General features: G+C 37.4%; 1 protein-coding gene across 1 annotated transcript in view; it reads left to right on the forward strand.

Annotated features, from left to right (window-relative positions):
- The first annotated feature begins 4,656 nt into the window (after positions 1 to 4,656).
- The window catches only part of LOC140145312 (uncharacterized), a 30,466-nt gene continuing 7,976 nt past the window's right edge, over positions 4,657 to 27,146 (forward strand). Inside the window, exons 1-9 of the mRNA XM_072167070.1 lie at positions 4,657 to 4,728; positions 15,380 to 16,094; positions 17,701 to 17,852; positions 18,212 to 18,286; positions 18,904 to 18,978; positions 20,679 to 20,738; positions 21,999 to 22,073; positions 23,643 to 23,717; positions 25,789 to 26,050. Coding sequence (XP_072023171.1) covers positions 15,452 to 16,094; positions 17,701 to 17,852; positions 18,212 to 18,286; positions 18,904 to 18,978; positions 20,679 to 20,738; positions 21,999 to 22,073; positions 23,643 to 23,717; positions 25,789 to 26,050 — 1,417 coding nt within the window. The 5' untranslated portion in view covers positions 4,657 to 4,728; positions 15,380 to 15,451. The remainder of the gene's footprint in view (positions 4,729 to 15,379; positions 16,095 to 17,700; positions 17,853 to 18,211; positions 18,287 to 18,903; positions 18,979 to 20,678; positions 20,739 to 21,998; positions 22,074 to 23,642; positions 23,718 to 25,788; positions 26,051 to 27,146) is intronic.

The raw sequence follows: 27,146 nt of genomic DNA on the forward strand, positions 1-27,146 counted from the left end.
TGAAAACACAATAAATCAAGAGTATAGGTATGTCTGAATTAATATCCAAACAGTTCCCGCCTTTTAATACTTTGTACATATTAAGGAGTTATTTAGGGTTAAAACTATGTTTTTGTTAATTTTTTCAATTTTTACCCAATGTCAAATATTTAAAATAGCTGTAACTTAAACAATAAATTGAGTAGCACTTTCATTTCTATTACCCTCCCCTAAATGCATCTTATATAGACCACTTGACATCACTGTTTATCAAGGAGAGGGACTCGTCTATCGATATGCTCGAACGAGCCGCTACACTGTTCAATGGCTTTCTTGTATTGTATGAAATGTGGCGGGCGATTTAAAATGCACATGCCCTTAGCAGACTACGATGCGTACGCACACTGCAGGGCAAAGAACAATGTAAATTGTCATAATGCCCGCGCATACTGCCGGGCAATGACGTCACATGCCAAGTGGTCTATATATATTAATTTAGCATATTCATGTTGTAAATTTCAAGATATATAGGCCTATCGTATTATATTTCACTTTGGACATTTAAAATTCTTTCACTAATCATCACTCACCATTATACTAGGTAAGGAAAAAGCAGTGCCGCCGAGAGCCATTATGGGCCCGAGGGCAATGTGAACGCACGGGCCCCTTTGATCAGTGATGACGGTGCAGGACTTCATAAGTGTGTGTGTGGGGGGAAGGGGGCAGCAGTGGCGTAAATTTCTTTGTGACATGGGGGAGGGAGGTTGGTGTAAAATCCTTGAATATATGTTGCAGCGGAGCGAAAGTAGCATGTTTAGCTTCCAATGATCAAATGTGAACATTAGAGGAGACAAATGCGCGCACAAATTTGCAATTTGAAAGTGGCATTTTGCTCCCAGATTAAGTTTCTCTTAACAACTTCCAAGTGCAACAAATTTGCCAATTTGAAGCCAATTTGAAGCTAAAATAATCCAAGCATGAACCGTTGAATTGGACAAATGCGCGAGAATCGCGCGAAAATTTGCAATTCGAATTAACGAATTTTGCTCCCAGATTTGACTTATTGAAACAAACTCCGTGCGAAGTGCGGAAAAATTGCCAATTTTAAGGTAAATGATCAAATAATAAACTGAAGGGCACAATGCGCGCGAAACGCGAGAAAATGTGCAATTTGTGTTCCCACGATTAAGCTGCACTCCCCTGATTTCATTATATCGAGGATGATCATTTTGGCAAAAGCAAAGAGTAAATTCAAGTGAAATATTTATTAGAGTGTGTGTGCTTCAAAGGCTATCTTGTATTTTTTTTAAATGCACGTCTCTTTTCTTTGTTTTTACGGGCCCGCTCCTTTTGTTTGCTTTTTATGAACCGTAAAAGAGCAAAGAAAACAGACCTTTCTATAAATGGACCTGTAAAGGCAAAGAAAAGAGACCGTATATATAGCGGGCCCGTAAAAAGCAAAGAAACGATACCATAGGCCCGTAAAGAAAAGAAAAGAGACCTTAGTGAGTATGTAAAAAAGTTTAATAAGCAGAGAAAAGATACCTTAATGGACTCATAAAAAGAAAAACGAGACCTCGGGGGTTCGTAAAAAGTAACGAAGAGATACCTTAGGCCTAATGGACAAGAAAAGAGATCTTTTTGGCCCGTATAGTCATGATAGTAAAGCAAAGAAAATGTGCCTTAATTACAAGGTATCTTTTCTTTACCTTTTACGGGCCCCTGATGCCCCTTAGGCTTTGCTTTTAGTAAAGTGTGTTTTCTTCACTTTTTACGGCCCCCTAGGACCCCGGGGTAATGCACCCAGTTACCCTCCCTTGTCGGCAGCACTGGGAAAAAGTATAGTAAAGTTAGATGGGAAGGGTCATGTTTTTATTTGGTATTACAGTGAAATAATAGTCTAATAATGTTCCGCACTTCCGGGCCGCACTTTTAATTATCTTCAGCCCATTTTTGGAACATTTTATCCAAATTCAAACATTATTACAGGCGTTTTTTTAAGGGGGTACTACACCCATTGATTTTTTTTTGCATTTTTTTCAGGGGCGTAGCCAGCTTTCTTGGTCAGGGGGGGGCAAAATAAAAATTTTGGGGCACAGACGAAAAAAATTGCAGTTGCATCATACAATACATAGAGACTGTATGTCTTCGAGCTTCCCGAAAAGGGCCTTATTGGGATAATGTGCGCACGTAGCGCGAAAAAAATGGTATTTTACACTATTTTCGCCCATTATCCGGCTAAAAAAGGGCTTTATTGTTACAATTTGCGCGCGTAGCGCGAAAATTTTTGTATTTTACACTATTTTGGCCCTGAATTTTGCTAGAAAAGGGCTCCTTGCCCTTTTCTTTTCCTTTGCCCTCCTGATTTTCTCTCTCATTTTTTGTCAGAGGGGCACTTTTTCTTTCATTTTTTGTCAGGGGGGGCACTCTGCCCCACCTGCCCCCCCGCTGGCTACGCTACTGATTTTTTTGCATTTTGTGAAGAAATTACAAAAAAAAATGGACAAAGTGGTATGCAAAATGAAGGGCAAATCTTCTCGTTTTATTGGTGGCATCGGTATCAACGTAGCTTACATGCTTTTAAAAGTAGAAGCCAAAAGGTGGTACATCACTGATGATTTAAATTCACTTCATTTTGGAAAGCTTACTATCAACGGATTTCGTTAAAATTTTGGATATGTGTTGCTAACACGTTAGGGAAATAAAGTTGATATGTAAAATGGGAATAAGTGGTTCCTGATTTCTTTTATGACTTCATGAACTTGGTGCTCCACAACTATCAAAAAGGAACTGGTTAAAATGCTTCTATTTTCAATGTTGAGCTATATTTTTTATTTTTAACTTGCGACATTATTTCACTGAAACTTAATTAAGCCACAGGTAACAGGTTACCACAACCATACTACAGCAATGTTGAAAAAATTGTATTTCTTGTCACCTATACCACCATATTGTGTAGTTTTCCGTAAGCTTAACGTTTGTGATTTTGGTAACTATTTTATATTTATTTGTGAAATCCATCGCAACTAGGCATTCTAAATTGTACTCACCATTTACATCCCAAGGTATTCCTCATTATGATATCACAAACTCTCACATGTGTATTCAAAAAATGCTTAAATTTGACCTGAACCAATTGACCTATAACCTGAGATACGGTGACCTAATAGCCTTTTCTTCTCCTAACAACACATTATAATATTATTGACTAATGACTATACATCCATTGTGTAAGTGTTTATATATTTTGCATGCACCACTAGATTTTCTATAGAGAGTATAACAAAGGATTTAATGTAGGCCTATTCTATTCATGTACCCTACTTGAACATGCTGAATAGAATAAATCATGGTTTGTTATGAAACACGCATCTGAGTAACTAGGATACAGTAAACAAAATATATATAGGGCTAAAATGACTTACTACAATTGTTTAAAAGCACTTTTTTCTTCTTTTTTTCATATTTTTTTTTATTTCACATGATCCGTGCATATATCGCCTAGCTATAAATGAAAAAATATTTATTTTGACCAATCAAACCAATATATGGGTGTAGTACGCCCTTAAAAATAAAGTTAAGGGTTTTTGAGTGGCCCAAAGTGGCATCTCTGCGGTATTTAGATTCCTCGGTATTTTTCACCCAAGCCGTTTATATAGGCCTACTAGAATTTGGCAATACATGGACAACCAAAATTAAAATGTTTATTTTGCTAATTCTTATAGCATAGGCCCCAATGTTGCACAAAATAATAAAGAATTACAGTCGAAAGGTGTAAAAAGTAATGGACAAAAAAAATTACACAACAAATGAATTTGGCAATTATATTGACCTATTTCCCAACTATAAATTAAAATTTCTATTTTGTCAATTCTTACATTTTAAATCAAATAACATAGGCCCCAGCGTTACGCAAAATAATAAAGACCACATGTAGAATCACAGTCGAAAGGTGTAAAAAAGTAATGAAAAAAGTAGAATAACATGTATTCTTTCAACCAGATTGATTGCAGGAAATCATTTTCATAATAATATTATACCTATTTGTGCATGCTCAAAGACTTGAAATGAGCAATGTTAAGTTTTCAAGTCTATTAAAACACCCCTTATTCAAGAATATCCAAATTGAGGGGCTCAAAGGGATTCTTTCAGGTTTTGTGGAGAAATTGCTCAAAATAGTAAATATTAATTTTTGGCTTCCTATAGGCCTACCATTTTGTACTGTGTGATAATTATTATTCCTACTCCGAAGTTGTAAACATGGCAAATGAATAAATTGGCAGATGTTAGGAAAATATAGGCCTACATCACTTTCATTATTCAACATCACTTTCAAAATGCAAGTTGATTTAAAGAGATGCACATTGGTATTTTTATTTATTATGGTGCCCAATTTTTGTGGGCACGATAATTTACTGGGTGGACACTTTTGGGCAACGGGCAAGTTGAATTTACTGGTGGGCAAAATAATTTACTGGGTGGGCATTTGCCCACCCAGTTAACATGTACATACCGGTACCTCCCTAAATTGCAGTACATTGTCAAAAATGCCTCCTTTGGCCCCCATGGACCAGGTCGTGTCACATATACCCATTTCATATTGAAGTGCCCGCCCCCCCCCCGGCCCCGGTGACAAGCATCACGCGCAAAGGACGGACTTATTTTGGACGAAACGGAACTAGACCAAGTACCACAGCTTAAAATGGACGACAAGCTGCAGTTAGCGTACAACAAACACGGAACGAACAGGTACCGTATGGTAATAAACTTTTTACCTAAAAAAAGAAGCTTTTTTGACACCTTTTTGACTAGTTAAATGTTCAACCGCTCGGCTAGTGCTTTGTTTAATTTTAGACGATGTATTTACACGCTTAGATAATGACATTAAAACACTTGAACATGATTACAAACATGACAAATTCATCATGCATGCATGCACAATCAATGCATTAATTTGCATTGACCAGGTGGCATTGCATTCTAGTAAATTCAGTAAATTTTCATCGTTAACCGTGTAATTGAATGGGATTATTTTGAAATTTTAAAACGCTTGAAATATCACAAACAAATAGGCCTATGTTAGGCCTAGGCCGTATACCTGATCTCATGTACCGTAAAATGGGGTGAATCGGGATGGCTTTAATTGTATTTTTTTCTTTGTAGCTTCAATTGCCACAGTCATTGGTGCATTTTATGTCCACACATGAGATCTACATACTGGTAATGTTAGATTGAGTGGATTTCAAGTGCTTTACCTCTTTTTTTTTTTTTTTGACTGTCCCGATTCACCCTGAGTTTGGGGTGAATCGGGACAGCAGAGTATAGTATTTGATGAAGGTTTGAATTAGTTTTTGTACCCTTTATCCCCACAAATGAGGTGAATTGGGACATTAAACAAGTATTTAAACACTTCTCTAATAATTTAGAACAATTTAACAACAATTGATGTCATGTTTACTGCCATAACTTGGATGTTCTTTGGTACCCTCAACTGGACTGTACTTGTTACGGTAAAAAAGTAATAAAACTTTTGACCTTCACATTTCATGTTAAAACTTAAGTTTTCATTGTTCTTTTCTTATCACTACTTACATAAGGTAATACTACATTGTTTCTTACCAAATAAATACTGCATTTCTCCCTAAACATTAAAAAAAAATACTGATAATCATGTGTCATTTTTAAAGGAAAAAAATAACGAAGCGAGCTGTGACTTTCAGTCAAAAATGGACAACTTCATATTGCAGACAACTGTTAAATGTTCTTGCTACTTGCATGTGATTTTCCATCAATAACAATTATCATGTACATACAGCCTAAAGCAAAACAACCTTTGGCCAAACACATTATGGGCAATTTAGCAATACCATACTGGTACCAACTTGCAACCAGTGCCATTAAAACAACTCACGAATGATTTCTATCAGTCCAACAAATTGAACATTGGCAAACATTTTCCAACTCTAACAGCAATATTCAAAGCATAATTAACTCAATAATTACTGGAACTTCAGGATAAGACTAACAACATTATAGTTCAAATGGTTGTCCTCCAAAAGTTTTTTGGGTTAAGGGTGGGTGGCTTTCAAATTTGTTTTTCTAATTTTCTAATTCTAAGTCAAATTATAGAGCTACCCAATGACCTGTGCCCAATGAAGGTGCAAATAGGTCTGTTTTACCAATACATATCTTAATACAAGTTATACCATTAAAGATACAAACAAATTAATAACAATATTTTAAAAACAATGTACGTATTTATTTAAAACCTGAAAATCCTTTCAAAAAATTATTTCTGGAATTCTGAAAATTAGGTGTGGTAAAATTTTGTACCGGGACAGTAAAAACTCACTTCCTGTTTTTAAAATTAGTGGTGGGTGGTACCGGGTAGAGGACAACTAACTATTACAGGCTTAAGGTGATGCCACATATAATAACAATAATCCAAACTTAATACCATTAAAGCTACAGTACATTGTGTCCCAATTCGCCCCGTTCTCAAAAGTTCAAATCTGAAAAGTACAAAAATCAACAAAATTAAAAATTTCTTTGGACTAACCAAATTTTCACTTTTACAGCACATGTATGACACTTTTGTGAGGTCCCTGTGCATTTCCAGCTCATTTCCTCCAATGGTTCCACTGGGAGGGATAAAGTTCTGACCACATCATTTTTTTGGAGCAATTGGAGGAAATTTTCATTTTAGTGTCCTGGGCTCCATATTTCCTGTATCACATGTGCAAAGCCACCATTCTGATACTGACAGTCCATTTTTTTAACATGGGAAGAGAAACACACAAAACAATCAATTAGGTTTGAAAAATTTGGTGTCAAAAAACTTTTTGTGTTTTGTTCCGATTCACCCCGGTGTCCCGATTCACCCCGTTTTACGGTACCAATACCTTGTGTATTGGTACATGATTCGGCGAGTATATATCAGCAATCATGGCAATAGCGAATAAATGGTCGTTTTTTGCTCTGTTCAAAACGTAACATGTACACCAAATACAGCCCCCGAAATGGTCTACTTTTAGCGTGCCTTAACTCAGAAACAGAAATAGTCAAAGTTAAAAATGCGATCCCCAACCCTTTGCTCACCTTTGGACGAATTTGTAGTAATCTCCGCTAGCTCAGTGTTGAAAAATGTCCGGTACCGGGTACTTGCCCGGTACAAACATAGAAATGGCCACAATGCTGCAGTCCTGGTAATGAATATTTCTTCTGTAATCAAATGGTTCCAACGTGGGCATCACAATGATATTCTCCTACACAACCAGATTGTGTCGGCCTGACGCTCGTCGATCCCAATCGCTAAAGTGAGGACAGCGTGAGCTCTTATCTGCGTAAGAGTCTGTTCGAAAAAGGCGATTGTGAATAAGGATAATTGACAGCGCCGTATATTGGGCGGAGCCATTATGCCCATATTAGCACATATATATTACGTCTGACCCTGACTGTTCGTCACGTAGACAGACCGTGACCTGGGTACACGTACAAAGCAGGGGATGCGACTGCGTGCCGCCATTTTGACACGTGGTATTTACTCGTCAGAAAAAATACTTTTGTTGACGTTTTATATCAAACAATTTTCGATAACGGTTTCTACTAGGGTTTCAATTTTTATTAATGAAGGTGCATGTAGTTTTGAGGAATAACACGGGATGTTTTGAGTTTTATTTCAACTGGTGGTGTAGGAAGGTGAGTGAATTCGTGAATGAGGCCGGGGAATGAGATTTTCTTGTTTCAACGATCCGATAGTACATGTAGGATACGAAACGTAGGCTAAAGATGTCTAACGAGTAGTAACGACGTCATTCATTCGCCATGTTTACATGAAAACATTAGCTGCTGCGAGGTCAGTGTCGTTCAATTCGTTACCTAAATTCCTTTCAGGATATTCTGATTTCACTTATTTATAATGTGTACGAACGTGCTCCATACAAACTCAAAAGTATGAATGCAAGGTGTTATTGCTGACAATAGAAACATTAATTGTTGCAACGTCATTAAAAACAGGTATGTACTACAGACGTTCTTTCGCTGAAACGTGATACAGGCCCGGGATACAGGCTAGTAAGGCAGTCTGCTAAAACCGTTGGGGTTAGATAATGAACCCCACCAAACTAAAGGTTCGTTCATACTACCACCGCATTTGCGATGCGTTGCTCTGCGATGCCGATATATCGATTACTTTTGCCGCAACTCAACGCAACTCGTCGCAATTCCAAGTTAAAATGTATTTAACTTCATTGTGATATCGCAATGCAGTAGTTCGCAGTGCGGCAATGCACCGCATCGCAAAGCAACGCATCGCAAATGCGGTGATAGTATGAACGGACCTTAACCGAGTAGGGTCTATGGAAAATGCCATACGGCCAGACGGTTTCACAAGTTGCCGGCTCTATCATGCCATTCGCCATCTGTGATTGACAGTAGGCCCCTAAAGCTTACTAGACTGCTGCCCTCATTCGTCAATCTTCTGGATTGACGACTGAGAAAACTACATCACATGGAAAAAAAGTGGCAGATTCTGTTTGCACATGTATGTAGTTCCAATAATTCAAACGTTCGAAATTTGCAGATTTACTAGAACTAGTTGCACATGAATATTAAGCAGGTTGCAAACTTTCACTGAGAATGTGCAGAGAACTTCAGAGCCTGATTACATGGATCGAATCCATGGGTTCCTATACAGTCACCCATGGAAAACAGGGTACTGAAAACCAGTACACAATGTCCATGCGCCTGGAGGTGTTTTGTATACATTGCAGTAATTCCTTCAGAATAGTCAATACAGATTCCAAACAGATAAAACTTACCTCATATCAGTTTTAGTTGCCCTTATAACTCCAAATTGACATGACAATGAATTCTATTTGCTCAATTGCATACCAAAATCAAGGAAAACATGGTTTTGTTATTGCAAAATAACATGGAAATCACACAGGGTTATATCTGGTCACTCCAGTAGGCCACTTGAAGTAATCAATATTGGTGCTTGAATGGCGTGACTCAGTGACTTTCTGCTCATGTGTTGTAAACTTGATTGCATAACATAAAGATTGCCAACTGATATCCTTTGTATTTGAGTTGTCAATTATGGGAGTACTTCTGTCATTGATGTCAACAAAACATGCTACTGCACAACTCTATGCCTGTATGTGTGTGTCTGAGGGTCGGTCTGAGGGCTGATGACACACATTCGATGGTGTAGAGCGTGATCTTGTCTGTGGCGCGTAGTACACACGGCGCGGATGCATAATAGACTATGGACTTTCACTTTTAAGCAGAACTTTACTCTACCCCCTGTTTACCCCGGGACTTCGTTCTCTAAAACACACTGTCAATCATACTTGTTTATCAATCAAATCTAACCACAAGACTAAGCATGGTGGTACAATACACGCTAGATGCGTCGTTCATCCACCAACTTCGCATCCAGCACAAAAGCGCCACATTCCATACATAGATGTGTACCATGTATAGTTAATGGTATTGGTACGTGCTGGGAGGATTTAAACAATAACGAGACCTGGGCGACCAATCACAAGCCAGATTCATTTAAAGATGCATTACATCATGACCAATTTTAGTCCATAGAGTCCTGTGTTAAAAATGTTAACCGGAATCCAAAGTCAGTAGTCCACTTGGGAAGCTAACATACAGAGGGAGTACGGTGACTGAAAAGATGATCAGTTGTGAAAATCTACCAATTGTGCACAAATTAATTAAATCGGAGTTTAAAGCTTAAATGCAATATCCAGATGCACAATCATGACAATGGGCAAGTGGACTACAGAGTAGTCTAGGTACGCAAGCGCCGCTAGTCAGTCGCGCTATGGGGCATTAACCAAAGTCGCAAGCATGGGTCCGCCACAATTTGAACTGTAAGATAATCAGTCGTCACTACGAAGCATACTTAATATAGTACATGCGCAGTGTAGACGGCTGGTGGAATAAGTCTAAAAGCTTACCATGCTTACTGGAGTGTGATTATCAGGTGGTGAGCGCAATGCATTCTCTAAATTCAGTACATTTCCTTTATCAGCCGTGTAATTGAATGGGATTATTTTGAAATTTTAAAACGCTTAAAATATCACAAACAAGTAGGCCTATGTTAATAAATAATATTAATACAAGCTAAAACCGTTGGGGTTCGATGATGAACCCCACAAAACTAACCTTCAAATTAATTAAAGGAGTATTTCGTGATCCTAGCATCCTCTTTATATGACATTTTTCAGTACATATCCACGAAAAAAGCATATTCCCAAAATTTCAGTTGATTCCGATATTGCGTTTGCGAGTTATGCATGATTATGTGTATTACACTGCTCCATGGACAATACGTTGTAATTTCGTTCTGGTGCACCAGAACGAAATTCAAATTTGGCGATATTTTTGCTAAACGAATTAATCTGCAAGAAATATTTGGTACATAAACATTATGTAGCTAGAGGTATCCAGTGGTGTCAAAATCTCAACTTTTTTCGGGAAAAGTGGGGGGATGAGGCTGTGGATCACGAAATGCCCCTTTAAATACATGTACAGTGTAATTTGATCCCGGTCCCCGCACACCGTGCATCCGCGGGTATTCATGCTTGTCGGTGAACTTTAAAAACACCCCTTTTGCATCTCATTTCGCGAAGTTTTTACGGGAAAATCACCCCTTTTTTAGCGATTTCGCGAATTATTTGCCCTTCGAAAATACCCCTATTTTCGCTAAAACACAACGATATTTCTAATATGACCTTTTCTGGCAAAAACGCGTAGGCTGCTCGATGAAAATACCTTTTTTTTTCAATTTCTGGAACACGTGGTTTGAAAAAACACCCCTTTTTTGTGTGTTTCGCGAATCGCGTTTCTTCATCTGAAAACACCCCTTATTTCGCGAAATTTTCGACGAGCATGAATACCCGCGGATGCACGGAGTGCGGGGACCGGGAATTTGATTAGAGTCGCCGAAATTCGCCGTGTTGGTTAGGCTCCGATCACTCAGTGTGCAAATTGAACGGCGCGTACATAACCAGTGATTACGGCAGCTGTAAAATTCAGAGCCGATTTACTTCCGTGTTCTGATTGTATGGAAAGTGCCCAGAGTTGTGCCATACGGCTGAGTACTTTTGCTGGCTCTCTCTATCATGTCATCCGCCTCCTGGTGATTATAGAGTGCTTGCACAGCCTACTTCCTGCAAGGTCAAATATTGATTCATGCATTGGCAATTTTTGCTGGAGGATAAACGAGTAATAAATATGAAGCATGTAGGCCCTATAGCAGAGCCCCCAAAGCCATAATGCAAAGGTTCCTAATGCCTTGTTTTGCGTTATATTTGGAACAACACATTTGGGGACGAGGCTATCACGTTTTCGTTCATAATATTAAACGAAATAATTTTAATATATATATTTTATTTTTAGTACTAAAATTTCATTGGGATTATGAGAAAAATATGGTTGACCTGAAATTGGTGTCTTCTTCTTCGTTATAAGTGCCTCCCTCATATTTTTGAAGTACAGTCGACAGTACCGGGATGATTTCCTGCTCTTTTCGAATAGCCTGTGACGTACACAGGACCGACAGCTTAAAGTGCCCTCTGAACCCGGCCTCTGAAGCACTAAGCAAGTTCTGCCAAGTAGAGTGAAGTGCCTTGCTCAAGGACACAAAGAGCCAGACGAGCTCTGACGGACCTGGGATTTGAACCCTTGACCCTTGGAAATTGGATTCACAGTACGCCCTTAACCGCTAGGCCATGCTCCCCTCACGTCATGACATTAGAAAGCTAATACCCCATAATCCAAATCTATCATTTTAAAATATACAGGTACGCAAGGCGTAAATCGAATTGGGGACAGGGGACACGTCCCCTCACTTTTTTCAAAGTGGGGGACACAATATCAAATGTCCCCCCCACATTTTGGTCCCCACCCCCCAAAAAAAAAAGGGAAAGGAGAGAAGAGAAAGGGAGAAAAAGAAAAAGAAGAGAAAGGGAGAAAAAGAGAAGAGAAAGGGAGAAAAAGAGAAGAAAAAATGTTAAATTGCACGTAATTGAGTAGGCCCATCACTGCCCATACCTAAAAATCCGCACAGCCGAATCGATCGTAAGTATAATATATTATAGGCCTGTGATTATTTTGGGCAAATTGTTTGAAGGCGGGTCCTCGGCCCAAAAGCCTGTACTGCGGGCCGTCGATATGCAGGGCCCGTCACATTTTATCACCAAAGTCAGTTTTAAGACGGACTCAATGCTGACTTCAACATCAATCCATGCATGCTTTAGTAATAATTCCGAATCTCAAATCTCAAGTAAAATTTTGCAAATTGAGTTCGGTCCCTTTTTTGTTTGTTTTTATGATAACAGTGTAAAAATTATGCACCAAATGACTCCAATTGGACCTTCATTTTGCACAATTTTCCAACGTCTGAGGGCGGAACATCCTCCCTCAGACACCCCCCTGTGTATACATAAACAAGTGGTCGCTTTCGCTTCTGTTTTAGTAAAGAATTGTCCACAAGTTAGGCCGTCATTTTTTTCAGCTGTTTCAAGCTAAAATTTTACACAACAATAGTGCCAAAATGGTCCACCAAATGGCTTCAATTAGGTCTTCATTTTGCAAAAGTTTCTTACTTTTAAGGGGGGAACATCCCCCCTCAGACACCCCCCTGCGTATACATAAACAAGTGGTCAAGGGTCGCTTTCGCTTCTGTTTTAGTGAAGTCCACGAATCGCTTATTAGGCCGTCATTTCACAATGTTTCAAGTTAAAATTTTACACAATAATAGTGCCAAAATGGTCCACCAAATGGCTTCAATTAGGTCTTCATTTTGCAAAAGTTTTTTACTTCTGAGGGGGCACATACCCCTCAGACACCCCATACGTCGTCATGAGGCATAGCGATGTAGCGCTGTCGCTACCAAGTATCAATGACTTATAATTTTCATTGTGTCCCCCACTTTCAAAAATGGATTTACGCCCCTGCAGGTACGGGGTATATTTAATATACTGGTGGGTACAAATTAAATATAAAAGGGGCCTATTTTGCCATGGGGCACCACTAGTTGCATTGCATTGCCACGCCAACACACCAATACACCGGAGTCAATACAGATAACGCAATACCGATTGAGCTATTAACTTGACTGCTCTGAATTAGAATCAAGTCAACACTATAGTCTACCAAACATTGAATCACTCAAACCCAAGCTCAAATCTGTGCAATTAAGGACAGATAGGCTTCTACATGCTGTACCATGACTATTATGTGACCGTCCACGTGGAAACGCTCGTAAAGTCGGCCCCTGGTCAATTTTGTTTTCTTCCGTGTTTAGAAAATATATATCATAATAAAATAAAGCATTACAATGATATATCATTTGACTTCAAACAATATCCAGAAGCAGAGTTATGGCTTGTTAAACTTTGCTCCTTCAGTAAAAGGGTATATTATTTTGGTGCTACATTATTTCTCTTTTTCCACATCGCTGGTATTACATGTCAAATTGTCATAATTGGCGGTCACTTAAAATCATCCCCAAGTCAACGAGGTTCAGGAATGTCCTCTCAATTTTGATTGTTAGTTAACCCACCACTTGAACAGGATTTGGCCAAAGCAAACAAAGACCAGGGCTATTTACTAACTCTATACATAAGTATAAGCTTATTATCCTCTTCAACAATAGGATTAAAGATTGGTGTTTGACTGACACTAAAATGAGAAACATGTAGGACAAACATTAGGTAAATATGAATACAACCTTTATACATACATTTTGCACTGTAACTTCGAAATATAATTTGCCGACTTTACAAGCGGTTTGAGATGGATGGTCACATATGGTACTATATTTCAAGTGTCAAAATCAAGTGCCCATTCAGTGATTTGCTCATCCACTCCAGCCGATCGTCACAATCATCAAAATTCAGATTTTGGTACCTTTGGCATTGTCGTAGATGTGCTAACATAGACTGTTAGTGGTTCAGACGAAAGTTTTGTATTAAGACAAATAAAGGCATTACATGAATCTGCAATTTATATACTGACAGTTTGTTACAAATTTAATTAGCTAGTACGGTATTTGAACGGGGTTTCAACATTTTCAATACTGCTGTTTTCTTCGTTTTTTACCAAATTTTTCAAAATATCAAATGACAAAAGCAATTTATAAACAAATCTAATTTTTTACACTTATGCTGGGATCATTGATGGGTCTTAAACAAATTTAATGAATTTTAAAGTTCTTTTTAAAAAGACATAAGTTTTGAGTACATCTTGACCACTTGGCTGTAAGATTAGGCCAAAAAAACCAAAACAAGATTGTTTGCTTGTCCTCCACCGACCGATCCTAATTAATCTGGAAAATAGTTTTTTTTTATTTACTGTACAAATGAATACCAACCCTAATTTTGAAAATTCCAGAAATTTTTTTTCTTTCAACATTTTTGACATCCTGAGGCTGAAAGTTTATTGTACATGCAGTTTCTACACACTTCTAAACTGTTTTAAAAACATGAATGAAGTGGTATACAGTGAGAAATACCCCAACTCACAACTATTTGGGCTATTTATACAGTCAAAACTGACAAAAGTATATCTGTGATATTTGAATTCTTCTACACGCTCGCTATGAATTGAGCAATGCAATTTTTGCTAAAGCTCACTACTATTCGCAAGATGCTGTGAACTACTTTTTTTCTGCTGCTTCAACCTTTCTGCTGCTTCAACTTGCTTCAAAATTTTTATTTTAATCGCATTGTGCAACTTTGGAATCAGCTGCCTTTGTCTACAAGAACAGCCGGTCCCTTTGCTTCCTTCAAATCCTGGGTGGTTGAATTTTTGAATTCTCATTTTTCTCAACATTTTTGTTCTTTGAAAACAAGCTCTTGGAGCTCTTACTGCAGATGCTCAAATTGCAGGCTTATTTAATTTGGGATGGGGCTGTGATGGTTTTTTTTCTCCATAATTTGTTTTAAAAAATCGAAAGGTGGGATGGTCCTAGCTCTAGGTGATTTTGCACCTGTTTGTCCCATTCTTTTCGCTGGCATTTTATTATATTTACCTTGTCTTGATTAGTATGTGCAATATTTATATACAATATATTTTGTAATTGTATATGAGCCAGTGATGAAGCATAATAAATAAATAAATCAACCAACAATACATTGTATACCCTTAAGATACAAAATAGCTTGTTGCATGAAGCTGTGCAAATATAATAATTTAATAGTTTTATACAACATGTATAATAGTCTGTGGTTATTTTTAATTTATTTTAAATTTCATATTTTTGGTTAAAATTACAATCATGTTGCCACACATGAGAAGAACTTGTGTTAACAATTTTACCAATTTTTTCTTTAATTGTTATTGAGTCATTTTATTTTTGTATTGATTTACTTTTCAGGATATGCTAGTTCTCCAGTAGGGATAAAGAGGTACAAATATTAAAACCTTGCCATCAAATGATAAAAAAAAAATGCTACAACCAATGAGATGTGGATTGTGTACAGGTAGCTACCGTAGTTTTGATTCTTTTGACGGACTTTCACGTCATAAGCGAAGACACAAGATGAAGTACAGAACAATTCGCTGCCAGGTGAAACATCAGACGTTGAAAAACTCAACCAAAATTCATTCCAAAGAGAAACGCCCTCAGTACAAGTGTTGTCAGATTGGTAATGGCAACCTAACATTTCACAACATAATCCACACCAAAGAGAAACCCTATCAGTGTGAATATTGTCAGAAATGCTTTACACATAGTAGTGACCTCAGCAGACACATCAGAACTCATACCAGAAAGAAACTCTATCAGTGTAAGTATTGTCAGAAAGGGTTTGCTCGGAGATCTAACCTCAATACACACATCAGAACTCGACATACTGATTACCATCAGTTTGAGACGCTACCAAACAAAGTGGCACGTCTACAGCAGCAAGTTACACAACTCCAGGCAGAAAATATTCAGCTGAAGGAAGAGAGGGCCTATCATCAGTTGGATACGCAGCCACAGCAAGTGGCACGCTTCCAGCAGCAAGTGGCACAACTCCAGGCAGAAAATGTTCAGCTGAAGGAAGAGAGGGACTTCTTGTTGGATGAAATTGAACAAGCTAGAACAGGCAAGTTAATGTTGAAAACTGTTTTCAAACATTACAGCTTCCTTAAAGCTATTAAATGATGAAGTTAACTTTAAGGTCGGTAGTTTAGCTGCTAAGCTCCCACATTTGGTACAATTGTGCACTTTGTGATAAAAAGCATAAGACTTTCCACACATGAAGGACATGGTCCAATGTTTATTTTTTAGATGTGGAGGCATTTTAGATTTGATCCATATTCCCTAGTGACCGTTAGAGATCATGACAGACAGATCGGCAGATGGCACCAAATTATTCATCTGCAGATCACAAGGATCTCAAAAATGTATAGTTTAGAATCAAGAAACGGTATATGACTTACCATCTGAAATCTACTCCTTCCTTGTTATTTGCAATGGGAGTCAATGGTCAACAGGGCCCTATGGCCAGCCAATGGCATTTGACACTTTTAACGTAGATACTAGGTTAACACAGTAGATATGCAAAACTATTCTTTTCATTATTTGTGTCAGCTAAACGGAGAAATATACAAAGTCACATCTATAAGGGATGAAAATTATATGTGACCATCCACGTAACCCAGTGTAAAGTCGCCAGTACAGATTTAGAGATATGGATCAATAAACCAAATAGAATTCAATAGAAAACAAAGGAATTATCAGGCACAATTTGGACTTTAAAGTAGATATTTTTCAAGCAATAACTGCATGTGATATATCATTTTAAAGCTTGTTTAAAGGAGATTTTGACTAAGTCAAAATCCAAGATTCTTAAATGTGCAACTTTACACTGGGTTCGTCGTGGACGGTCACATATATACTTTATAATTTTAGTTCTCTGGGTTGATAGGATGGAAATATTTTAAATCTTCACCCAGAGCAGCCAGCACACATGTGTTGAAAAAACCCACATATTCATATTTTTAACACGGCACTCTGCCAATTGAGCCACACACTGGAGAATAGCTGAAGATTTTAATGTATAGGTAAATTAGGTTCAAATAGCGGAAGGCATCAGAACTACATATTTTTTTAAGAAATATACAAAGTCACATAGGGAAGGTTTTTTTTTTTTTGTCTATGTGTGCGCTGCTGGGTAAAGATTAAAAATTTGTTCATACATGTTAGAATATTTTTTCAAATAATGTTTTTGAATGTTATGAAAACGTTTTATATCAGGGACTGCCTTTTGAGGAGAGCGAGAGCAATCACTCTCTACTGCTCTGCTTAAATCTGATATAGGAGAGTGATTTTTAGCTCTTCCTTAGTTGACCATTCTCTCCTTACATTCTATTGTAACTGCTCTAAACAGCTCTCCTAACTCGAAGGCTCTAGATGAGCTATTTAATGCTCTCCTGCAAATCCCAAAAGACAGTCCCTGTTTATATACTTTATCCTAAATATAACAAGACATTCTGGCAATCTTTTTGTTGAGAATGTTTTGTGTTTGCTGGGTATCTCTATCATAAATTTTGAATATCGTAACAAACTTTATGATTTATTAAAAAAAGTCTTGGGATGATTTGGTCCTTTTATTACCAAAGACCATTGTCAATGATGAGACCAAGTATATGGTGAAGATTTGATTATTTTCTAACGTTTTAGTTTTTTCTATTACCTTGTTGTTATAGGTTTTCCTGTGGATTTTATGGATCGGGCGTCAACATTGGCAAATCAATTGCTATCATTTGTACATCATCATGGCAAATCTCAAAGTGCTGGCAATACACCATGTGTAGCACCATCAATTCCACCATTAAGTGGGCCATTTTTTGGTGGCACGGTGAGTTGGTTCAGCAACAAAAAAGTATATGTACTTATAGTAATATAGGTTCATGCATACAGCATTGTAAACAAATTAAGTTCGTTCATTCAGCCGCTCTTTAAAAGTCTTGTTGCTGTAACCTTCCCAAGATCATGTTGCAAGGTTCCTTAAAAGTGTTAACCATCGCGTATATGGGACGTCAAAGGGTGTGCCTAGGACCTTGTGGAAATTAATATGCGCTGCACATCCAGCTTAATTTGTAAATGTCATTGTGCAAATTCCAGGGATAATATAATCAACTAAAGTTTTTATCTGATTTCTTTGCTGCAAGTCTGATTCATTTATTGAAACTTTTGTGATTTTCCTTATGACTCCAGTCACATAGGGAAGTGCATGCAGCACAGCCAGCTCAAGGCTCACTACCAATAAGTACTCCATTGCCTGTCAGCATAGTAAGTAATAGTACAATGCTTAATTTTGAATTAGTATGTTAATATTAAGTGTTTTATGTTCATACGCACATAAACACACACAAAACGTATCAAATTATATACTCCATTTATAGTGAGACAGGTGATTTTAATCAGGAGATTTTTAAAATCCTTACCATCAAAGGATACCAAAATAGATGTGAATTCTGTAAAATCATGTATAGTGTTGGTTCTTTTGACAAATGTCACAACAACAGCACAAGATAGACTCACCACCACATACTCCATCACCATCTTGCATTGTTAAATCTTACATGCATGAAAATCTTACCAAAAAAGGGGGTCATGCAGTAAAACCAGGGGAAAATTTTGATGAAAATAAAGATGTGACTTGATACAAAATTGTGCAAAATGTCAAAATTTTGAAAAATTCGAAAAAAAAAAGATAAAAAGAACAGGTTAATTTTTTCCCCAAATTTGTCCAAAATTTTTGAAAAAGGGGGTCTTTTAGCAACAGGAAAACAAAAAAGGGTGTCATTGAATGAGAGGTATTTGAAAAATGGGGGTCAATGTGGCCGCACTTCATGTTTTTAGTGAGTGTTATTTAAACTTTTCTGTACTTTTCTTTGTAACCCCAGTCACATGCTGATAGTGTACCACGAGCAACTCAAGATTTACTACATGTACCAAAGAATACTCCACCACCTGTCAGGGTGAGTTAAAATCAGGGGTGTCCAATGGCAGCACTGTTGGGGGTGCATTTGCTCCACCCCTGCCACCAATATTTTTCTTGCCTCCACTTTTATTGGTTAATTATCCCCAATGAAATTTACTTTGCCCTGAAATGCCCCTCCTCCGAAATGATCCCTGTGCCGCCATTTGGGATGTCTTAAGTAAATTGCACATGAATGACTGTTTAGTACATGCTTGCATATAGAATTGTTGCTATAATGTAGGGGTAGGTTAAACAGCCTTTTAAAAAGGGTGATGTTTCAAATTTCTTAGGGAACCAGCTTATTTGATGCGGCATGATCTCCTGAGCAATTTGACACCTTTTTCATCCAAATTGGCCAAAAAATTAGAAGGTGCCGGCCAAAACAAGTATTTGGACAGGGGGGTCTGTTGGGGGGTCTGAAAATCAATATTTTCATCAATAATCATTATTTTATGCCTAATTCTGTTAAAGTTGGTGTTGGTTTGCAGGTAATTGATGTCTAGAATTCTATTTTTGAGAGTCGCATAAAAATTGGAGTTGTCGTTTTCTTAAAATGGCCGTTTTACGTCCAAATAAGGATGTGAGGGCGCTTTGTATAAAACATGCACACATTCTTTTCGCATGAAATTTTAATGATGTCAGTTAAGATAACCTCATGTGGCACATCCTCAAGAAATTTGGGCATTATATTTCTTTTCGTTTGACCGTGGCACCATTCTCAGGAAGCCCTCCATTGAAACGTACACATTTTAAAGTGCATTGACCCCTGTACAGTTGAATGGCAGCGTTCTATGAAATATTCAAATGGCTGCCAAAATCAAACCGTACAATGTAAATCGCTCAAATTTCTCGAGCAGGTACTACCAATGATTATCTTCATACATACACCATTGAAATTTCCGTTTTAAAGATCGTTTGCAAGTTAAATGCGAAGCGCCCTCATATCCTTATTTGGACATAAAATGGCCATTTTAAGAAAACGACAAATCCAATTTTTATGCAACTTTCAAAAATGGAATTCCAAACATCAATTACATACTAATCAATATCAACTTTAACAGAATCAGGCATATTATAATAATGATTGTTGATGAAAATATTGATTTTCAGACCCCCAACAGACCCCCCTGTCCAAATATTTGTTTTGGCCGGCACCTTCTCATTTTTTGGCCGATTTGGATGAAAAAGGTGTCAAAATGCTCAGGAGATCATACTGCATCAAATAAGCTAGTTCCCTAAGAAATTTGAAGCATCATTCTTTAACCCACCACTACTATATGATGTAATTTCATGAGTTATTTTAAACAAAATACAGTACTAAATTACAGAAATATTTAAAAACATATTTGTAATTTTTTGTTACTCCAGTTTTCTAAGTATTATTTAAACATTTCTGTAATTTTGCACTTTGCTTGTTACTATTTGAGCTTTATTTAGATGGAACCACGTCATTAGTCCGAAAGTGGTTAAAGTTAGTGTTCAGGGAATTTTAGGTTAGTATTAGGGTTAAGGATAGGGTTAGGGTAGCATTAGGATTAGGGTCCGAGTTATGGTTAGCATTAGGGTTAAGGTTATAGGTTAGGGTGAAGATTAGGGTAAAGATTATGGTCAATTTATAATATTTTTATTTAGTTTTCGAACAATGACCCTTCGTACCATTGACTTGCAATTCTGTAACCATTTCCCTTCTTACTTCAGTCAAATACGGATGTGCCTGCAGTGCCATTACAAGACTCTCCACCATCTGCCAGTAGCATGGTATGTTAGGGTAATGTTTTAAGTAAAATATAATGTATGAATGACTATTAAAGTTTTTTTTTAAAACTTCCGTGGTTGTGCCTATGCGTATCGCGTACACACAGAAAAGATAAACAATCACGCTGATTGGCTGATCAACGCACTTGACAACAAGTCGGTTGGCCCATTGGTTGTCTGGTCGGCTCGTATTAGGTGACCTTGTCACTTTTACGCGATCGCAATTCACCAGCGCGTACCCCGACCACAGAAGTTTTTAAAAAAAACTTTAGTGTTAACAGGTATGCATCAGCATGCACATAAATTTGTTGCTATAGATGATATAATTTATAATTTGTTACTCTATATCCCGAGTTATAACAGGAGATTATATTTAAAACGCATTTATGTAATTTTACATGTTGCAGTACTCCAATTCATTACGTTTCACTGCCTGAAGAGAATTGATCAAAAATTTAATTCCCTCCTGAGGTTGGTATCAATTAGTTGACCAGATCACCAGGCTGTCATTATAGCTACATGTAGAGGGAGTACACCAGGCACAAAAAGAAACTCGTCAGTTATACTCATCCTTGTTGTTCAATAACTTGATAATTTTGGATTATTCTGAAATATACATTTTGTTAATTGGACTTTGCTTTCTCATTTGACATCCTGTTCGTGAAAAACGAACAAGAATTGACCAAGATATGCGCCTCGAAAGTCTCAAACCCCAAAATCAAAAGTTGCATTTTCAATGATTTTCAATGGGAACGCATCGTTGTATTGCACACAAGCACCACGGGCCAATCAATAAAGCACACAGTGTAACAGGCACAATTGAATCGTTAAAATTGCAACTTTTCATTTTGGGGTTTGAGAGTTTGGAGGCGCATATCTTGGTCAATTCTTGCTCAATGTTCACGAACAGGGTGTCAAATGAGAAAGCAAAGTCCAATTAACAAAATGTATATTTCAGAATAATCCAAAATTATCAAGTTAAACAGCAAGGATGAATATAACTGACGAGTTTCTTTTTGTGCCTGGTGTATATGGCACACATGGGTCAATGAGTTACATAAAAATTACCTTGTGTGGTATTTGGTTCCCAGGATGTGAGTTTTGCCTGAGGAACTTTGTGGTTAAATGTTGATCCCTCACTACAAGAGTTATTACCGTCAATTTGGTTGAAAAAGGAGGTGAGACATGATCAAATCTCTCCAGGTAACAAAACGTAATGTTTTTAGCATTAATATTAAGACATGTACAATTTTCTTTCTCCAGTCAAATAGGAATGTGCATGCAGCATCAGCAGAATACTCAACACCAATAAATACGCCGCCATCGGTCATTAGTATGGTGAGTTATTATGTTGCTTTTCAAAAGCAAAATATATTGTATGAATTCGGTTTTAGGTCCATACCTGCGTATTACCACTGGGCGGGAAAACCCTCATTTAATTTTCAAATGCAAAACATAACGTAAAAAGTGGGTACTTGTATACATAACTGCGCACTAATATCTGTACATAATTGCAAAGTAACCCAAATTTTTAAACTAAACAGTATATGGGAAAATTTATTTTGTGATAGATGCAAGACCTCTTAGGATCAGTGGCAACAAATCTTTATTGTTCTGTTGAGACATAATCTTATAATATATGAAATTGGTTAATTTATTTCAAACCTGATTTTTTTTGGCATATTTGTAATATTTACCTCTGTCCCAACTTACACCTGATGAATGGAACCAGCCAAATTTGTTGTGTTTGTAGGTCAACAGAGCAACTTTGACATGAAGTCCTATTATGACCTAAGTGTCCCATAGAACTTTGAGTTCAACAGCAAAATAGCCAAGGGGTTTCTCTTTACCTTGTTATAGTTTCAAATGGACAGAAACCCTTCCCGACATCTGACATTAGAATGATTGCCATTGTTTGTCTTTTAAAACAATAATTCAGCTTGAGGCCGAGGTGTTACTGACATCAACAACTTTTGCTTTAATTTCTTTAAAATGTTTATATGTGTACATCCATATCAAAAGGATGCACTGGGGGATGCACTTGTCGGCTGCTACATGTGTCTCATTTCACATAATAACTGGGAATAAATACCAGACTCATTTCAAGTGGGGGTCACTTTATATCATCCCAAGTCACCTGGCTTATTATTAATACAGAGAACATTACATAACCATGTCACTTGGGGATGATTTGAAGTGACCTCCACTTGAGATGAGTCTGGTATTTACTCCTAGCTATCATGTGAAATGAGGCACATGTAACAGCCGCCAAGTGCATCGTTTTGATATGGATGTACACATATTAGAAACTGAAATTTTTCTTTACATTTACAATTCTGTAGCCCCACGCATGAACCTGATATCACACAATTCCACAATTTTTGAGTTGTAGTCATGGACGTTTAGAGTAACACTCACTATATTTGCTAAAAAAACAACAGCCTGGATAACCAAACTTTTTAGCTAGGGCAGTATTATTTGTCTCACATAGATTCAGGTGGTGGCGGATGCGATATCGCATTTTTTGATGTTGCCATTGGATTAACATGTAATCATCAAATCTTCACAAACAATCCTAAATGCGTTATGTGATGTCAAAGTAAAGTTATGTTATTCTAAAACTGTTAAGGTGCGGAAATCTATCTCATTGTAAATAATGTTGGTTTTCAATTTAACTGCTAACTGTCTTTTTTGAACGGGCTGCCAGCCTTGTAGTTTCGTCAGCCTCGTACGTCATATGTCGCGTGTCCTATACCACTTGCATATGTTCATGCACTGAGTAAAAACTTCTAATTGATTTTTCTTAGTTTAGTATTTGTGTGGAATATCATGTTCATGTATGGGGCCAGAGAATTGTGTGAGTGTCTTTGGAACTTAATGAGTACTATCTGTATGTTGTTCTTCCAGTCATCTGGATATCGTGCAGCGCTACCTGCTCAAGACTTACCAGCAGAAAGTGCTCCATCATCTTACACTACAATGGTGAGTGTTATGTGAATGTGAATGATATTATTTTTTATATATATTAGTGTTTATAAGTCAAGTTGAGTTAGCAGTCAAGTTAGCTCAATCGATATTAAGGCATTCGACTATGGTGCGAGAGGTTACGGGTTTGAACCCTGGCTTTGACTACGCTCTTGTGGAAAAATTTAGCTTGAAATTCCCCTGGACAAGGAACTTACTGCTAATTGTCTCGTTGTAACCCGTACGAAACTTGTGGAGCTGATCCTGGTTGCGAAGGTTATTTGTGGAATGTCTAGGGTGTGCGCTCTTGAAGCAGCTAAGTCACCAAATTGTTGTTAAATGGTTAAAGAATGATGGTGGCCGTAGTGGTCATTGATAGCAGTAAAGTGTGCTGAGGCTTGTGCATCAACGTCTAGGCATTGTGACTATAAATCACTGTGCTTTTTATAGGTACGTGTGTTTTAAATGTGTTGCTTGAAAGGTACATTATTATTATTATTATTTATTATTATAAAACATTTATATGGCGCTCCACAAAGCACAGAGCGCCTTACAAGAAAACATATACAATATCAATTCAAGCAAATATACAAAGCAATTCCAACAATTGAATCAAATATACAAAAACAAGCATCAATACTAATCTGGATAAAGATGAGTTTTGAGCATGCGCTTGAACCCAGACACCGACTCCGCCTCTCTGATCTCAGTAGGGAGCTCATTCCATATTTTGGGAGCACCTATGGCAAAATCCCCAGCCTTTCTAAAAGAGCGAGGAACCCAAAGGCGGGTGAGATCAGATGAGGAACGAAGCCGAGATCTGAGACCAAGCGCAACACTACTATTGAAGAGATGAATTAGATCAGTCAGGTAACCTGGAGCTTGATCATTAATGCATTTGAAAATGTACAGAAGTAATTTGAAATGAACCCTTTGTTTAACTGGAAGCCAGTTAAACTGGTCAAGTAAGCTGGCAGAGGGCTGGTCCCGTCCACAACTAAAAACCAGGCGCGCAGCTTTATTTTGTGTATGTATGTATGTATGTATGTAATATATATCAAAATTCAAAATTTTCAGCCAAATTGAACACAAAATGATTTTGCAAATCTTCCTTCATATTTTTAGGAAATTTCAAAATGTTGGCTACAGTGAGGCAAAATTGGGTTATTTTACGAAAAAAGTTTGGAAAAAGTACCCATCCATGTACCAAAATTCTATTAAGGGCAGTAGAATGTAATAGCTGCCATTTGCAATATAACAATAAAATGTACTTTTAATCTATGACACATGAAGAATGCCACTACATGTAAAGGTGACATCTTGGGTTGGCTTAGTGGCCATCAGGAAAGTAATACAGAACATCAAGAATTTACAATGAGTGGGTTGTGCTATAGACAATAAGTGTTTTACATAAGGCAGCTATTACATCTGCACTCTGCCCACGATTTTGTACTGCATGTTATTTTTCTGTGGAGGGAAATCTTGCACAATATGAGCCATATTCCAATTGAAATCCATACACTCTATGGAAGACATGACTTTAATCTTCACACAGGGAGTGGGGATTTCAACCGGGTTACCTGAATAGGGGACTCCTTTTGAAATCTGCAACCCCTGTGTGGTAGATTAAGGTCATGTCTTCCATAGAAGCTATACGCTGGCAAAGTGATGTAATAACCGGATTAACTACCATAGCAATAGGTGAAAACAATTTTGAATATACCATGCTGCACTGGTATGCGTTCACGCAGTACCTCAGCATTGAAGCATATCATGCTGATCATTAGCAGGATAAGTGTCTTTGAAAATACTGGTATGTATTCAATCTATATGATTGCAGACATACACAGGTGATGAGTGCAGCCTGCTTGTAGTGCAGCGCAATATGTTCAAAATTGTTTTCACCTATTGCTATGGTAGTTAATCCGATTTATTTTACTTCGCCAGCGTATATGGATTTCAACTGGAATAACCCACTGGTGGACTTTCACTTCAACCTTTGTCTATTTTTCAGGATGTTTAAAAAACTAAGATGCTTGTAGCAACTATTCTAAATTTAATTGCTTTGAACATATCTGTTTTATGCTAGGTTGAACTCATCAGGGATGGAGATGAACATGAAAGATTTAAGACCATAAAGGTGGACAGTACGAGGTTACGCAAGCTGCAACTCTCGGTGTTGAAAAAAAAAGGTCCCATTGGGTGCCTTATCAATGCGGTTATAGATTTACTGTTCACTACCCAGGAGCTGGCAGAGTCTACCTGTCTTGGTATAAAGAAGAAGACATTCAAAGATCCAGCGAGAAAATCTAAGCCACCTTTGGATGCTTTGAAGGTGGCAGCTGTGACAGGTATGTAATTGCAGTCAAAACGGCGGCCATTTTGGATGCCATCTTGGATTTCTATCACTAAGCTGCCATACTGGAATGGCTATCATAGCAATTCATGACCAGGGACAAGCGATTTGCGCGAAACTTTTTTTCTATGCAATTCCGCGCAATTGTGTTTTTTTTCTATGGGCTGGGATACATGATTTGCACTGAAAAAAAGTTCCGCGCAATTTGCTATTTTTTTTCGCGCAAATCGCCTGTCATGACTGTATACTTGCATGTAGAGTTTGAACAATATGAAATTTTGTTTTTAATAACCTCTACCACGATAGATGACAGGCAGGTCCAATACCCCGGGCCAATATACCGGCATACTATGATAAAATTTTGGACCTGCCTGGCATCTATCACACAAACATTCATATTGATTATTCCCATTCTTAGTCAGTCAATTATTATTTTAATGACTTTAAAGCCATATTATAACATTTGCTGTTGAGGACGCCCTCACTGATTTTTTAAAATTCATTTTTTTACACAATTATATTGTACTTTATTAAACCAATATACCCTGCAAAAATCAAGACTCTAGGGGCTGTAGTTTTATCAAAATCCGATATTTTGAATAAAGCGCCCGAACCGGCGTCTTATTATTACGATGGAATTATTAGTCGAACGCATACACGATGTTCATAACACACAGCGCGGGACGGTGATTTACACAACAAAGGGTCGTACCATAACATGACCGAAGGAGTGGTGCGATATTGGCGACATCTGCGCTGGTAGTAAATTCCAATTTTCTTTGCTTTGACGTAGTTGTTCGCTCAAAAATAAAGGGGATATATCTGACAGTAAAAACTAACATTTTATGTCAAAGAAATGCTAATCTATTTTGTATGATAATGTTATAATATTGCTTTAAACTATTTTATTGAGCAAAAACTCAGTTCAGGGGGTGTACTACACCCCTGTGGTAAATTTGTGACTATTTTTGCATTTTTCTCAAAAAATAATAACACACTGGTAACAAAAGTTATGTATATTATTGGGGCAAGGAATCCAGTTACTACTAATAATAATAATAATAGTAACTAGTAGTTACTACACTGCAATT

This window comes from Amphiura filiformis, unplaced genomic scaffold, assembly GCF_039555335.1.
Source record: "Amphiura filiformis unplaced genomic scaffold, Afil_fr2py scaffold_211, whole genome shotgun sequence".
Taxonomy (NCBI): Eukaryota; Metazoa; Echinodermata; class Ophiuroidea; order Amphilepidida; family Amphiuridae; genus Amphiura; species Amphiura filiformis.